Raw genomic sequence first — 16,711 nt, 5'->3', positions numbered from 1 at the left:
GTTCCGAAAGGACTGGCCCTTGCCTGTGGGGCGAGATGCTTGATATGTATTTTTGTATGGTTTGAAGTGCTGTGATCCCCTGCCCTTAGATGTTCGGGGGGAGGGGCGCTGGTTTCTCTTGTTCTTGTCCTCTGGTAGCCGTGGTACTGGGGATTCGCCCCATTTGTTGGCTAACTTTTCCAGTTCGCTTCCGAACAGGAGGGTTCCCTTAAAGGGCATTCTCGTGAGTCTCGTCTTGGAAGTCGCGTTGGCTGACCAACTTCGGAGCCAGAGTTGCCTTCTGGCTGCCACCACAGACGAGACGCCTCTGGCTGCAGTGCGCACCAGGTCGGAGGTCGCATCCGTGAGGAATGATACTCCTGGTTCTAGTGCTTAGACGGGTGTGGTGGCATTCCTGATCTTTGATAAACAGGCGCGTGTCAACACGGTGCAGCAGGCCGCGATCTGTAGAGACATAGCTGATACGTCGAATGACTGTTTGAGTATGGATTCCAGACGTCTGTCCTGGGCATCCTTGAGTGCCGCTCCTCCCTCGACTGGGATGGTAGTGCGCTTAGTGACCGCGCAGACCATGGCATCCACTTTGGGGAATGCCAGGAGATCTTTTGCTGCGGGGTCCAGGGGGTACGTGGCAGCCAGGGTCCGCCCCCCTTTGAACGTGGCCTCCGGAGAGTCCCATTCCAGGTTAATCAGCTGTTGGACAGCTTGCAGCAAAGGGAAATGGCGGGAGGCCTGACTGAGTGCCTCGAGAAGGGGGTTCGTCTTCGGTTCCCCTGTAGTACTTTTGCCTGGGATAGCAAGCTCTTTCAAGCTAGCCGCCACTAGGCCTGAAAGCTCGTCTTTGGCGAAGAACCGCCTCATGGTTCGGTAGGGTTCCGTTCCTAGAGGGATTTCTCCTTCCTCCAAGGAGTCTTGATCCTCATCCAAGGTGTCTGTTCCCCAAAGCTGGGGCTTTGGGGCGGGCAAAGCACTTCTCTGGGTTTAGAGGGTCCCGAGACATTAGGGTCCTCTGGGGAAGGCTGTGGCTGTGTCATCGTAGGCACCGGTTGCATGTGGACGAAGGTATGTAGGCCTTTGAAGCATTCTACCCAGGAGAAAGATGCTGGGTCTAAATTGAGAGGCACTGCGTCCCTGGGAAGCCCCATTTGAGGGATGCTCCCCCTGGGAGTAGCAAGGTCCGGTGTACTGTTGGTGGAACCAAATCCCCGTATTGGCTGGGGAGGACCTTGGGCTGGATCACCCAGGGCCTCCTCGCACTGTATGCACAAGTCCGTGGCCTCTTCTTGCTGCGCCGCTCATAACTGGGCAGAGGCCCTGGGTCTTAAGCTTCTTGTCCGGTGGTGCCATGGCTTTTGTGTGCCGAAAGAAACTCCTGTTTGTGCATTCAAGCGTACGCCGGGAGGCTGAGATATGCGCTCCGGGTGCGCCAAAGTTGTGCGTGTAGGCCGGATGCGCACTCCGCTCTGCGCACGGGATTTTATTTATGCGCCCGGCACAGTTGAGCGCGTAACTGAGCACCCGGCGCCCTTGCGTGTGCCGGTGTGCGCACAAGTGATTTTGTGGGCACGGCTTGCCTCCGTGCGCACAGAACGAATCGGCGGACAGGGCAGTGATCAAATGAAATGGCGACGGCGACTACGTGGGCAATATGGCGACCACCTCGGAGAGTCTCCACGTGGGAGGGCCCTTGTATCGAACCGGGGTCTAACCCTGGTAGGGCTGATCAATCCGGTAGCACACGCTAGCTGGCTATCTGTGCGGCTATTTGAGCCTCGGAGACCGGAGACTTTTAAGAAGTTTTCTACCTTACCTTGTCTCGGCATTTCCCGGTCTCATTCCGGGCGGTCTCCAGCTGCAGGGGGAGAGGGAAAAAATACATTCACTGCCACGCTCGAATTTGCACCCGCTGCCTCTCAGCTGCACCTGATGCCGGGGGCTAAGTCCACGCCGGGAACCGGCTGCCGGACCAAGGCCTACCTCTGAGGGATCGCGGAAATCACCTCAGGAATCTCGACTGGGGAAGGGACCCTTAGGTATCACAGCAGGAGAGCAGGGCTTGTCTGTAGAGGTAAGATTTCTTCTTTGTTTTGGATTTCTTTGGTTAGAATACTCTAATGCTGTGCAAGCTTGTATAGAGTCCCAAACTGCCATAGAGACGGAAAATACTGAAGAGCATGGTGTCTCACGGGTATATGTACTAGGGCTGACGTCAGATTGAAATCTGATCCGCCTCCAACTGCTATCAGGAGCACACTATAGCCATTGGTCCTGAGTCCATCTGCTACACGCTAGGAAAATGCAAATCAATGCACATCTCATGAATATTCATGGACAATGATCTGAAAACCAGACCTACTGGAGTTCGAGAGAAGATGCAAGACCCTGTTAGTCACATTCTGTTATTCCTCTTACTGACGTCAGTCTATTTACATAAAGGGAGGCAAGGAGAACATAACTGGAGCTTGATAAGCTGATTTACCTGTGCAGTAACTGTGTAAAAGCAGCGATTTAGAACTAGTAAAATTAAGATCTGGCCTGGGAGTCCAAGAACAGATACTTCCAAGTAACTGAAAGATCAGAGCATTTCAGAGCGACTGATCACTGGAAGGATGGGTCAAAGAACACTGTATGCTCCATGGAAACAGGTCAAGTGGGCACCATGGTGGTATGAGGATTCACAAGTACTGTATTCCTACTTCAATGCACTGAGGGCAGTTACATACAAGATACCACCAGAATGATGCCCACTCAATCAATGTAAGAGGCGTCTGATAGTATGCCTTTATATTAGGAGAACAGGAGTCGGGAATGGCCAACCTGGTACTGCTGTTGTCACAGCACCTGCCACTGATGGGCTATACAAATAAGCCAGCAGAAGAGATGGGAGTCGGGTTGACCTGCCTGTTTGCAGTTCCCTGCTCGCATTTTCCCCTCAAGAGGGTTCTACTGCTGCCCCCTTTAACCTGGTATAAAGCTATGGAAACTAAAAGCCTACAGGAGACAATGCTAAAAGAAGCCAATAGAAGCGGAGTGCTTTCAATCACTGTCTTACTGCACTGTACTTAAAATATGGACATTTGTCTTTTCTGTGCGTCCACAGAGCAGCGACACACTCTTCTATGCCTCTCTGTAGCACAGTGTACATCCAGTAGCAGTAGGACATTGCCTGAGGATGAAGCTTGTGGAAGATGATTCATCTTATTGGAAGGGCATCCACACAATTATAAAAACAAAGCCTCTATTTTCTGCAGCTGAGAGCAGATCCTGTGAAATTCTGTAGCACTTCTACAACACGTTAGGAGTATACGATATACTCAGATTCGGTTATATAAACAGCAAGAAATCATACAAAGTGATCCTTTTACAAATTAGATTTTGAAAATTATACTCTTGCAGGCAGACAAATAATTTGGTGCAGTGCTGTCAACCCTCCCTAAACCTCTGTAAACAGTCTTCCTGATGTGGTGATGCTGAGGGAAGGTACTTCTTGGACCTTTGCCTAAAAGTAGATTGTCTTGACCTGTTCACATTCATTCAGCAATAAATGTTAAAGTACTTTTGTTGAATACACACATTAAACAAAGCTTTATTTTTAAATCCTATTAGTTCTTCACAGCTTCCTTTCAGCTACCTGAGCCCACAAATGTGCTCAGATCCTATCTATTTTATAGATGACTGAGGTTTACATCTCATTAAGGTGATCACTGTGGGTCTACCTATTTGGCATATTCATACTGATGCTACATCTGCCTGAGGCCATCTCTAAGAACGCAGAGTATGTTTCTGCAGAAGAAACCTTTTGATTAATTTCTTGCTTTTTCCTCAATTATTCACTCAGTCATTTTTAATCTGAAAAACAGAGAGACATTGTGGCGGCAAGCAAATAGCCACAGAATCACAGAAAATTGGAGCCTTTAGTCGTTAGTACTCCTATACGCCGGCACACCAGAGCTGCCAATCTTTGTGTGCAAGACGTTCTTGATGAATCCCATTTCTATGCCAACAGAACTGGCATAACATCACAAATTTCTAAAATTAAAATCAGACAATTCTATCCTTTTCCTCAGTATGAGGATATCTGGGTTTTCCCTTTGGTTGCTGCTCTCTGCTCCACCTTCCCATATAACCAGCACAGTCCAATCTCTCTGGCCAGGCAAACTCAGCTCCCCTACACCCTAGTAAAAAACGACTCTGCCTTTGAAAAGAAAATCCTTCTGTATCTCTGTCAGATTCCAGAGCTGGCAACGTTGCATCAGGAGAGCTGACTTCTCAGAGGCAGCAGGATTTTGGCAGACAGAACGGGTCCAACCCGCTCTATGCTAAAATGGGTTATTTGTTAGCCTCATGGTATCAGGAGCTGGGATTTACAAACTTTGAAATTCCTCAGAGAGTTTAGGGAAGGGGAGGGATTAGGCTGTCAGATTATCTCAATGTGAGACAAAAAAAATAATAAATTCTCAAATGAATAAAAAAGTGCGTTGAAACTGCTGCCCCTGTGTATGAGGCGAAACTAAAATGTGCCAAAGGGCTGTGAGGAGGTTGTGGTACTTCTGGGGCATGGGGAAAACCGAAGCTAAATCAGGAAGGGCAACTCACGGTGCCACCGCACGGTAATTAGCACTGGGAGAGATGTCACATCAAAAGCAAACCAACAAGTCACTTGCAAAGTGCGGTAATGTTAAATAAAGAGCTTCAAGTCTTGAAGCACAACATGTACACAGACACAGAAAGAGTCACTTCATTTTACAATGATGCCGAAGTTGAGATTCTTGCCAGGTGGCTCTCGGGAGGAAAGCTGCAGTTTTATATTCTACCCCGGCGCGACGCCCGGAAGGAAAAGCGAATGAAACGGCGATGGCACCTGGTGTTCCTGTCCTGGTCACGAATCTTCTTCTCCATCTCAGCATCGGTCAGCGTTTCCAGGAGAGGGCACCACTGGTCTGCATCGCCTGTGTTCCGAATCGCAATCTCCACGGTTGGCAGAGGGTTTTCACTGAAGAAATAAAACCAATATGACAAACTGTGCCCATCTGCACGCAGACCACATAACATGTAACACAAGCCCACTCCCTATCCACAACTGCAGGAATCACTTCTCCGCACCAAGCTGACAGCTATATGGCACGCACACACCCACCCCTACACTATACCAAGCCACCAGCCCTAAAGCACTCAGTCCCCCCTCCCCTACACTATACCAAGCCACCAGCCCTACAACACCCACATCCACCCCTACACTATACTAAGCTACCAGCACTACAGCACCCATTCCCTCTCCTCTACACTATACCAACCCGCCAGCCCTACAGCGTCCACGCCCCCTTCCTGTACACTATATACCAAGCCACCAGCCCTATGACACCCACTCCCCCCCTACACTATACCAAGCCACCAACTCTACAGCACCCAGCACTCATGGTAATCAGCTCAGTCTTGTCCATGTTTCATTATTATCATATCAAACAGCAACTGCCATGACCTCAAAGCAGCCTTTGCTCACACCAGACAAGAACTCAAAGGAGGCCAGAGCAAGCTGGCACAGTAGGGAAGAAATCAGTAGACAACAAAAATATGAGGTGCAAACTTATATGAGTTTCTTCATTCTTATCTTGCTGATAAATGGCTGACAATATTAGTACTGAAGGAGGGATGAGTGCTTTACAGCTGATAACTTGGTAACGACATTAGTATTGAAGGGGGGAGGGGGGAGGGGGTGGGGAAGTGCCTCATAGCTGCATTTTAGGGTGCTGTTGTAGGTCTGCAGTGAATTCTCATCTAACAAACAAACACAAGTTGAGACGACCCTTAACATAGTCTGCCACTAGTGCTGAGCTCACAGGATAGCATGCATCTTCTCTAAAGCAGTGGCCTTTCCATGTTAGTCCACTCGGATACGTAGAAATAAATGGTCAACAAGCTGAAAGTTTTAAGTTAGTCCAGTTTAAAGGTATAGCCCGCATCTTGTTTGTTAACCTTTGTCTTCCTGCTATCAAACTGGTGTAACATACCAAATCCAAGCACCAAACATCTGTCACATGGGAGTATCCAACATGCTGCAATTTTATCCTGTAACTCGCACAGCCTCATTGCAGAGATAACCATCCAACTGCATGAGAAGCAGCGCACTGGCAATGACAGCATGGACACTAAAGGTATGACTGACTGCATTACTGGGATTATAAAATCGCTAGAGAAGACGGGTACACAGCTGGAGAGAGAGAGAGGGGCAGTCTGCTTTGAACCATGAACGAGCACTGAAAGGGTCTGGGCAGCACCTACCAAGCTGCAGTCTTCATGACAGCCAACAGACATGAGTCAGTATCACGCCTCCCTGCCTCCACTAACTCAGGCATCCCAAGCAGCACTTTGCTATGGCAAGAAAGATGAGACTTCTCTATATATATCTGAATATCTTAGCATACCAGTAATACTGATCATTTATGCAGTGGTTCAGAAACCCAGAACCCACCCGAAATTGTACAGATTTAATATGCAGTTCCTCCTTGGCTGCAGATAATACAATGATTACACAGTGGAGCTAAGAAAAGCAACTCATTCTTCATGTGCAAGATCTGTCTTTAGAATGGAAGGAATGCTGTAACGCTTCCTGTCATCTCTCAACGCTGTGTTTTTTAAATCCTTCAGTACAAACAAAACCATAGGTCCAGAAACAATCTTCTAGAATGTGGTTTTTTTAAATGCTTGTCAAAAAAATTAAAAGATCGTCAATACCTTGGGTTTATGAGATAAAAACACATCCCTCTTAGCAGAGCCCTTGTCCTGCTGTCTTCTCTGAGGGAACACCCTTCTATTCTGCAGAGCAATGCACAAGGCTACATGTGACATACACCATACCTGAAGGCATAAGTCTTCTGATGCCAGCTCAGCTGCCCGCGGATGCTGTAAGCAATGGTGGTGACAAACTCCCCACCTAACCCCAACTCTGAACACAGCTTCAGGGCAAACTTCTCTGGCGAATTCTCCTTCTCAGACATGTCCCACTCAAATTGGTCCACCAGAGAAATGTTTCCAACATGGATATTTAGCTAAAGACAAAGCCACACAAAGCACAAGTCAGGTGTGTTTTACAATTACCACATTGCAGACATTACAGTCCTCCTCTGCGGAGATCAGACAAGTCTGGGAGCACCCAAAACTGCAGTGAAGCTTTGGGGGGGGGGGGGGGGGGGGGTCACAGCAAGTTTCCAAGATTACAAGTGATACTGGATTTCTGCTGCTCCTTCTGGCATCACAGCACTCTCACCTCTACTGAGAGCAGATGCAGGACACAGATTTTTTCCACACAAGAAGCGAACTAGGCCATACTGTGTCAAAAACAAGATACTGAAAATACAATGTGCCCCATGGGACACTATTTGTGGTTGGATTTATCAGCTGCTAATGTAACTAAGGGTGGAATAGTTTTCACATGCAACGTTCAGGCATTCCGACCCCAGTAAGGACCACAGGCCAACTATACAATCCCAGCGCCTATAATAAAATGGTGCAAAGCTAGTGTCACCGCCCTGCTGTTACCTTAATAATGACCCGCTGATCAGACTGGTCTTCTAAGATACTGTCAGTGGGATAGGACTCAATTTGCTGCCGGATGGCTGAAGCGATGGCAGGGACAAAGGTCAAAGGGTTCAGATCCAGATCATCACACAGAATCTCAGCAAACATTTCTGGGGTCATTAGCTTCTCTGAAGATGGGGAAAGAAATCACAATTAAAAAAAAAAAAAAAAAAAGACAGGCATGTCCAGAATGAATTCAACAGAAGGATGCAGGCAGGGTCAAATGTTTTGGCCTCATCCTAAGGGAGGTCCCTAAGTTCCCAATTTGAAATGTTACACTTCCCAAAGTTCAACCAAACCTTTCCTTTTGTCTATTAAGTTGTTAAAAATGCATGTGCATGCACTGGATTCAGGGTAACAGAGATAAACTCAGACAGAGAAGTTCTGGGAGGAGAGGGCAACGGGGCATGGACTCAAAACTACCATTCATGTTCCACGTAAAGGCATCGCGCAGTTTCTGCCCATCAATTTCCATGTCGAGCCTGATGGGAACCAGAACTTCAGGCTGGGAGGCATTCTCATGAATCACAGCTGGATCATGGTCATCAAAACTAAACAAAAGAGAAAAATATCAGAGAAGCTGTCCCAGCGGCTGGAAGCCCCAGTGAAGAATCAAAAAGCTGCACTCAATAGCACTCGGCCCTTTTAGTACTCTCCATCATTTTCCAGCAGTAACACTAGGGGGATTCCCAATCCCGAGGAAACCCGAAACAAAAAGCAGAGCATCTAGTCTCCACTCAGTGGCCTTCCTTTTGCAGTGCCACAGCTCATCTCTGGCTTTTCCCCTCACTTTTTTTGCAACGAGGGATCCTCTGTGCTTCTCTCTTCCTGTTTTTGGCTCCAGCAACTTCAATTCATCCACCCCCTTTTCCATAAAGAAATGGTTTACATTGTACGTTTCAATCTACCCCCTTTGCGCCTCAGAACCAGAATTTTGTGTTTTAGAAATTCTTTTCCACTGAAATGCAAAAGATGAGGAGACAGCATGCCTAGAACTCACATACCATTCTGCTGGGTGCCAGCCCACAGTCCCTCCTGGGGTTCTTTTTAGCAGTGCTTAATTCTCTGGGTGGGAGGCCAGCACACAGCTCCAGGCAGAGGCTGCCAGACAGTGTTTCTGGGACACAGACACTCACCAGAGGGGAAATGTCCTCTTCTTGTCCCTCCCCATGCGGTTCCTGTTGATAGTGGTTGAACAGGGCACAGCATCGAGGTGGTGGGAGCTGTTAGGTAGCGTTGGAACCCACTGGCTATTCCTCTTTGCCTTCTGCTCTCTGAAAAGACATGGTGATTTTGGTTTAACTGTATGTAAGACACTTATTTATCACTAATAATCCAGATATGGAAAAACAGAAAACTGATTCTTACCTGCTAATTTTTGTTCCTGAAGTACCATGGATCAGTCCAGACAAGTGGGTTTTGCATCCCTACCAGCAGATGGAGGCAGAGAACAAAAACATTGAGGCAATGCTACGTAACAGAGAGTGCCACCTGCAGTCCCCTCAATATTGGCCTGTACCCAAGCCAAACCAGAGAGAAAACATCAACACCCCGTCTTCCCAGGGCAAAAGTTAGCAAAGGGTTGGAGCCCCACATCAAACCGAAAGGAACCAATCAAATATATACACTGAAAACCCTTCAGGGCTAATTAGCTGTAATCCACATGGTCTTTTGCAACTCCTGGGCAGGTCTCTGGACTGATCCGTGGTACTTCAGGAACGAAAATTAGCAGGTAAGTACCAATTTTCCTTTTCTGTTTGTACCCCAGATCAATCGAGACAAGTGGGATGTGCCAAAGCATCCCTATCCTTGGTGGGAATCCGAAAGACCCGCTTTCCACGGTTCTCCCGACACGCCAACATCCAAACAATAATACATTAGCCCAAGAGGGGGCCTGTGCCCTAATGGAATGCGCCTGCAAGCCCTCTGGACTTTTCCGGCCCTTACAAACGTAAGCCAAAATAATCGCCTCCTTTAATCACCACGCAATAGTGCCTTTGGAAACTCTGCTTCCCTTCTTTGGACCTCCAAACAGCACAAGCAGATGATCAGACTGCCGAAAACTGTTGGAGACTTTCAGGTATCGCAACAGCATTCTCTGAACATCTAACATGAGCAAATCTCTCTCCTCTGTACATGCCTTCAACCCACACGGAAAGACAGGAAGCTCCACCATCTGATTAAGGTGAAACAAAGACGCTACCTTGGGCAAAACCTCCCCACCATCCAAAATGTGCAAAAAAGGTTCCTTACAGGACAAGGCCTGCAGTTCCGAGATCCATCTAGCCAAGCATATGGCCACCAGGAAAACCACTTTCATGGTGAGGTCCTTCAGTGAAGCCCGTTGTAATGGTTCAAACTGAGGCCCTGCAAAGCACTCGCAGCACCAAACTAAAATTCCACGCTGGACGCAACCTGGGAACCAGGAGTTGCAAGTGCTTGACCCCCTCCAGAAACCAAATCACATCCAGATGCGATGCCAACGAACTCCCTCACCGCTTCCCTATCAGACATCCCAAAGCTGCCGCCTGCATGCAAAGAGAATTATACGCCAGACCTCTAGACAACCCCTGCTGTAAAAGTACAATACTTGAGGACTATCCACTCTCAATGGGTCTAAGCCCTCTTCCCAACACCAAGCCTTAAACACTTCCCACACTTTGACATATGCCATAGACATGGAAGGCTTCCTGGCCTGAAGTAAAGTAACAATTACTGACACAGAGTATCCTTTTGATTTCAAACGTCACCTTTCAAAAGCCAAGCTGCGAGACAAAAATGATCCACCCACTCCGAGAAGATGGGTCCTTGCTTAAGCCAAGAAGATGATCCAATCCAATGGGCCCATCCACGGCAGGATGAACCAGATCCGCAAACCACAGGCACCGCGGGCACTCTGGTGCCACCAATATCACCCTGCCGGGATGTCACTCTATGCACCGCAACACCCAGCCTATGATAGGCCAGGGAGGAAGGACGTACAACAGAATCTCTGCAGGCCCAGGAAGAACCAGAGCATCTATTCCTTTGGTCCCTACCTCTCGTCTGCAACTGAAGAATCGCGACACCTTGGCATTGCTTCGTGCCCTCATCTGGCCTGAATGAGGTCCCAGGCCTCCTCTGACAACTCCCATTCTCCTGGGGCCAATTGTTGCCTGCTGAGGTAATCCGCATGTATGTTATCCTCTCTGGCAACATGCGAGGCTGCCAGCCCCTCCAGATACTGCTCCGCCCAAACAAAAAAATCCAGAGTCTCAAGAGCCACACCCTGACTCTTCGTCCCACCTTGTCGATTGATATACACCACTGTTGTTGCACTGTCCAAGAAAACTCTCACCATACTTCCCCCTCCACCAGAGGAGAGGAAGGAAACTCAGTAGCGCTTTAGTAACTGCCTTCATTTCTAAATGACTGATAAACCAGGTCGCTTCGGCTGACAACCACAGTCTTTGGGCCATCTGCCCAACAGATCGCCTTTCTCCAAATTGGGACGAGACAGCCACCATGACAGACTGAACCTGGAGGGCTCTTGAAGCGGCAAAGGTAGATAAAATTCTTCTGACAACAGATTCAAATGGGACAAGAGCACCCTCTGGAAGGGATGCATGTGAGCAAATGCCCAAGGGGCCAAGTTCCCGATAGACGCCATAGACCCCAGCACCTGTAGGTAATCATAAGCCCTGGGTATCTGCATTTGCAGAAATCAAACTATCTGCGACTGCAATCTCAAGATTCTCTCTGCGACCAGAAACACCTTGCCCAGCCTGGTGTTGAATCTCGCTCCTAAGAATTCTGGGTCAGGACTAAGTGGCCTTTTGTTAGGTTCATAACCCAGCCTAGGGATCGCAACATCTCTATCACCCTCTGAACCAACAGACGATATTCTTCCTCAACTTTGCTCGGGTCAGCCAGTCATCCAGATAAGGCTGAAGCAAGATCCCTTCCCTTCGAAGGAACGCCACCACGACGACCAACACCTTCATGAAGGTTCGCAGCACCATTGCTAACCAGAAAGGAAGGTCCTGAAACTGGAAATGCTGCCCCAGCACCTAGAACCGCAGGAATCTTTGATGATCTGCACATATGGGGAATGTACAGGTAAGCCTCTGTCAAGACTAATGTGGCTAAAAACGCTCCTTGACAGACCGCACTGTCACCTTTCGCAAAGTCTCCATGCGGAACCGCGGTTCCCACAATGCCACAATAACTTTCTGTAAATCAAGGATAGGACAAAACGTACCATCCTTTTCAGGGACCATGAAGTAAATAGAGTACCACCCTCAATCCTGCTCCCCTGATGGCACCGGAATAATCACCCCCAACATTTGCAGACGAAGCAACGTATCTCGAAACGCCTTTCGTTTGCCACGTGATGCACAATGGGACACCACAAAAGCTTCCCTGATGGGACAAGAAAATTCTAAGGTGTGGCCGTCTCTCATCACCTCTGATACCCATCAATTTGAGGTGATTCAGGTCCAATCCTCGTAAAATCATGTGAGCCATCCCCTGACCTGTTCCTCAAAAGAGTGGACCAACCTGGTTTCATTGTACAGACTTAGTGCTTCCGGCACCCTGGCCTGAACTCTCTCTAGGTGGCTTGCAAGAACCCCGAAAAAACTGTCGTTCAGATCCCAGCTTTTGCAAAGTCACTGAGAAACCCTTATTGGGACAAAAATGTCTCCTATCCTGGAAACGAGAGCGGACTGGAAAAGTCCTTTCAATCGCTCTTATGTTCTAGCAGTTTGTTCCCCTTCAACTCCCCCAAAAGCTTCATCAACTGCTCTAAATCCTCCCCAAAAAGGAGATGGTTTTGAGGACACGCCATGGCCCAGTCTTTCCTTGCCAGGCCTGTGCCCTCGAAAGGGCCGGTTCCAGGAATGTGAACGGGAGGACGGTGTCCGGGGGGTCTGTTGCCTCGTGTTACGAAACCGGCGTTGCGTGTGAAACTGACTTCTTGAGGAACTGAAGGATCTTGTGGAATGTGGTCGATCCTCCGGGAGTCTATGCACTGCGTTCTCGCCAAGAGACCTTATGATTTGATCCAGATCTTCCCCAAAAAGGAACTTGCCCTTGAAAGGAAGCGACCCAAGATGAGTCTTTGAGGAGGAAATCTGCCGACCAGTTCCGGAGCCACAGAGGCGGTGGGCGAGGACCCGTAGTAGATCATATAAAGCGTCCGCTCCGTAGGCAATCACAGCCTCCAATCTGTCCGCCTGGTGAGCCTCCTCTGGAGGCAGATCCTGAGAGGTGAGAAGCTGTTGCACCCAGCGAAGACCTGCCCTTTGTGCCAGCGAGCTGCAGATGGCCGCTTGCACCCCCAACGCTGATACTTCAAATACTCTCGAGGTAAACATCTAACTTCCTGTCTTGGAGGTCCCTCAGCGCCGTGCCCCCCGTGACCGGGATGGTGGTATGTTTTGTGACCGTAGACACCGCGGAATCCACCGTCAGAACCTTGAGCAGATCAAGAAACTCCTCCGGAAGAGGATATAGCTTTTCCATTGCTCTGATAACCTTTAGAGTGGCCTCGGGTGAATCCCATTCCCTGGACAGCAACTGTAAGAATGTGAGTTGGGTAGGGAAAGCCCTGGCTGGCAGCCGGAGCCCCGCCAGTACAGGGTCCCCTTTTTTTGCCTTGGGGTCAGGTCCTGGTGGCTCTGGGGGGACATCAATATCCAGTTCCAGCAGGATATGCGGGATCAGGTCGTCCAGCTCATCCCATTGAAAAATGAGGCGAACCCGAGGGTCATCCCCTTCCATCTGGGCCACCAATAAAGGGTCGTCCCCGGCTGGATCTGGGACTGGGTCCCCCCTGTAGCAGAGGATATCCTCTGGGTGGTCCAGGGAGGTCCCGGAATGAACCCGTCATCCCCCCTTCCAGATGGCTATTGCCCTGGAAGGAGCCCCCCCCGGGTGGGGGATCTGCTCGTGCCAGCTTGGGAGGTGGGGGTCCCAGGATGATATCCAGAGTTTGGGACATCCTCTGCAGAAATGCATTATGCATTAGGACAACAAATTCCGGAGAAAAGGCTGGGGCCCTGAGGAAGGCCAAACCGGGGCCTCCCCCGACTGAGATCGCAGCTCCGACGCATGTACTGGGGCCAAAACAGGTGGCAGTGCCGGAAACGGGGCCTCTGTGTCGTCATCCGAGGTTCTGGCGTCAGTTGTGTTCTGTAGCAAAATGGCTGCCGTTCCCGCCGCTGTCTACAATTGCAGTCCTGTCCGCGAGCTCCGGCAGCATCCCCCCGCTGCGAGCTGCCCTCCTGCCGGGGAGGCAGCTCGAACAAAGTCCCTCCCGCGAGAGCCAGCCCCCAAGCCGGCCACACGCAATGCAGGCCGACGCTCTTGGCATGCCGTGTCCGAGGGGGAGGGGTGATGAAGCGTGGGACGTGAAGCTCTTTGGCGCCTGAAAGTATGGCTCAAGCCAAGGACCGCCCCGAACATCCCACCGACCAGGGAAAACTCCAAAAGCTGCCGAGGAATGGGACCTCCCGGCGGACGGCAGCCCTGGGGAATGGAACGTCGTGGGGCCGCGGGTTGGCAAGCGGCTGGGGGGGGTGGGGGCGGGAGAAGTTAGAACCTCTAACTTGCACCCTGGTGGTCTGGCACAATCAAAAGACAAGCCTGTGAAGAAAAATTAAACATTCACTTACCCACCAATAGCACTATAAACTATACAGTCAGGAGGTAGGAGAACAGAAAGCCAGGTCTGTCAGCAAGTGCCCTGGGGAGAGCCAGCAGCAGAGACTCTCCCAAACTCACAAGAGCACCCTTTTTATTTTTTTAAAACTTGAGAACTTGATCCCTCAGCAAATGAAAAGGAATAGAAGCCTAGCTGAGCAAAAAGAACACACTAAACTACTGTACTGGGGAACTGATGTTCCCCTGCTCCTATCTGCTGGAGTCAGAAAGTTACTGAGGAATGAGACCAGGGATGTGGGCTTATGTAGCACCTCCCTCAGAAGTTCTTGTCCGACTCCATCTGCTGGACTGGGGACATAACCCACCATCTGGACTGATCCTGGTACGTACAGGGAACTCTTAGGCCATCCAGCACCAGATGCACCCCCTCATTATCTGAAACTTCCTGAATCATCTTAATACCCAGCTCTTTCAGGATGAGGGGCATAAGGGGTCTCTTTGTGAAACAAGCAGTCAACCTTTGGGACATCCTCTTCAGCAATCGGGACCTCCTCTGGATCCGAAAAATCCTTGGATCCGTCCTGGTCCCCCTCAATTGTTCCATCCGCTGGAAGATCTCCAAGGTCATTCGCAGCATCATCCGCAGGAACCCCTTTCAATGGAATCATCCCCTGGGTCATCCAGCTCCTCCTCGGACTCTGATCCTTCCTCAGAGGACCAACTAAGCTGTTCGCTTGCCTTTGCACCTTTTCTGGCCAGAAAGCCTTATACATTAGCAAAACAAACTCCGTGGAAAATTCTTCCACTTCACTGCCCCGTTGTCTGGAACATCCTCATCTGACAGCAAGTCATTTTTCTGCTAGTCCACCCCCGCCACCACAGCGGGGGAAGGGAATTATTGGGCTCTTGCAGTGCCATGGGCCCTTTGCCACGTGCAGCCTCATAGAAACGGCAAAATCCCCCATCAGAGGATCTCTACAGATCCCTGTAAACAGGTAATCTCCTGCCATTTGCCGGTCCTGAGGAGGGTCCCATTCTTCCAGCGGCGCACAACTGAAAAGCGTGGCTGAGTTAAGGCGCGCACGGTCAAAGCTGCAAGCCCTGCACGATTTCCCGCATGGTGAAGCAGGCACTCGCTAAGCCCCCAGAGCCATTAAAGCCAACCACGCGGAGGGTAGAAAAAAATTGCCATGTCTCCACAGACCGCCGACCATGCAAGTGAACCTCCCAGTCCGATCCCCAGGCAGACTAATACTCACAGCTCCTCTCTCCCAGTGCCCTGCAAGTCGCGATTGACAATACTGAAAATAGGCACAGGTCTTACTTATCTTGGTTCACCTTAATCAGTCACACCAGCACAAGCTATCCAAGAGAAGAGATTTGTACTTCCCTGTTGCAAGCTGACACTGGCTGTCTGCTGACCGAAGACCTGGGAAAGAAGACCTCAGGAGGCCAGAGGGAACCAAGTCTCCTGGTTGTCAGGCCCCTGGATGGTGTGGGCTAAAGCAGCACAGGGATCACCAAACCCCTGCTTGCCCAGCTCGACCTAAGGGATGGCCCACGAAGGAACCTAACACCTCAGGGAGCGTCTCCTCTGATCTTACTTCTGAATCTAAGTTTAAACTTTTTTTTTTTTCCTAGACTGCAATTATGCACCACTATCATCTGCTGGAGACAGAGAAATACTGAGGGGCTGCAGGTGGCGCTCTCGGTTATGTAGCAGTGCCCAAAGTTCTAATTGTTCTCTGCCTCCACCTGCTGGTAGGGATGCAAAACCCATTTGTCTGGACTGATCTGGATATGTTCAGGAACTAGCTCTTCCCTTGAGTCCTATCAGACCAGTCTATCTGCTAGATGGGAAGAAAAACCCATCTCATCTGGACTGGTGGACAAGGAAACAACAATATACTGTAAAAAACATGACACAAATCTTACCATTATGTCCCAAATTTTTTAAGAAGCTATCCTCTAAATAGAAAGGACATTGAGACATAATGGGTTAAATTAACCTTAAGACAAGAAGCCTTGAGGTTCTCACTCAAGATAGCAGATGCAAGGCAGGATCATAACTCAAAGGTGGGGGCTCAGCTACAGAAAAAGCTTTGTTAAACCACCTGCAGAAACCGATTCTACCCACAAACTGAGTTTAGAGTATCAGACCACCCAGATATTTTACCCACAGAAAGTATCAAACTTCTTTATGAAACTTTGTAACAAAATGTATACCACTGAAATTGCTGCATTGTTTTAGCTTAAAAAAAAAAAAAAAAAAAAAGAAGCTTATAAATAACTCCATTTGTAGATTTCTTGCATATTACTGAAACGAAGGCAAAACTTACACTTCTCATGTTTATCTTAGAAGCTGAGAGGAGTAATGACCAAACTTTTTGCCCACAGCACTTTGCACCACCTCACAGAATCTGAGAATATCCGTTGAAATCACAGACCTGGAAAAGCTCCTCACTGCCTCACAGCCAGGCATCAGAGACCC

General features: G+C 49.3%; 1 protein-coding gene across 1 annotated transcript in view; it reads right to left on the bottom strand.

Moving 5' to 3' along the window:
* Positions 1-16,711, bottom strand: part of SMARCB1 (SWI/SNF related, matrix associated, actin dependent regulator of chromatin, subfamily b, member 1) — a 36,264-nt gene that overhangs the window by 4,279 nt on the left and 15,274 nt on the right. The window contains exons 4-8 of the mRNA XM_029570910.1: positions 8,712-8,849; positions 7,999-8,126; positions 7,537-7,703; positions 6,856-7,046; positions 4,862-4,993 (exon numbers count right to left, since the gene is read on the bottom strand). Coding sequence (XP_029426770.1) covers positions 4,862-4,993; positions 6,856-7,046; positions 7,537-7,703; positions 7,999-8,126; positions 8,712-8,849 — 756 coding nt within the window. The remainder of the gene's footprint in view (positions 1-4,861; positions 4,994-6,855; positions 7,047-7,536; positions 7,704-7,998; positions 8,127-8,711; positions 8,850-16,711) is intronic.

This window comes from Rhinatrema bivittatum, chromosome 11 (genome assembly GCF_901001135.1).
Source record: "Rhinatrema bivittatum chromosome 11, aRhiBiv1.1, whole genome shotgun sequence".
NCBI lineage: Eukaryota > Metazoa > Chordata > Amphibia > Gymnophiona > Rhinatrematidae > Rhinatrema > Rhinatrema bivittatum.
Note: the sequence above shows the minus strand (reverse complement) of the source record. Positions and strands in the feature narration are given on the sequence as shown.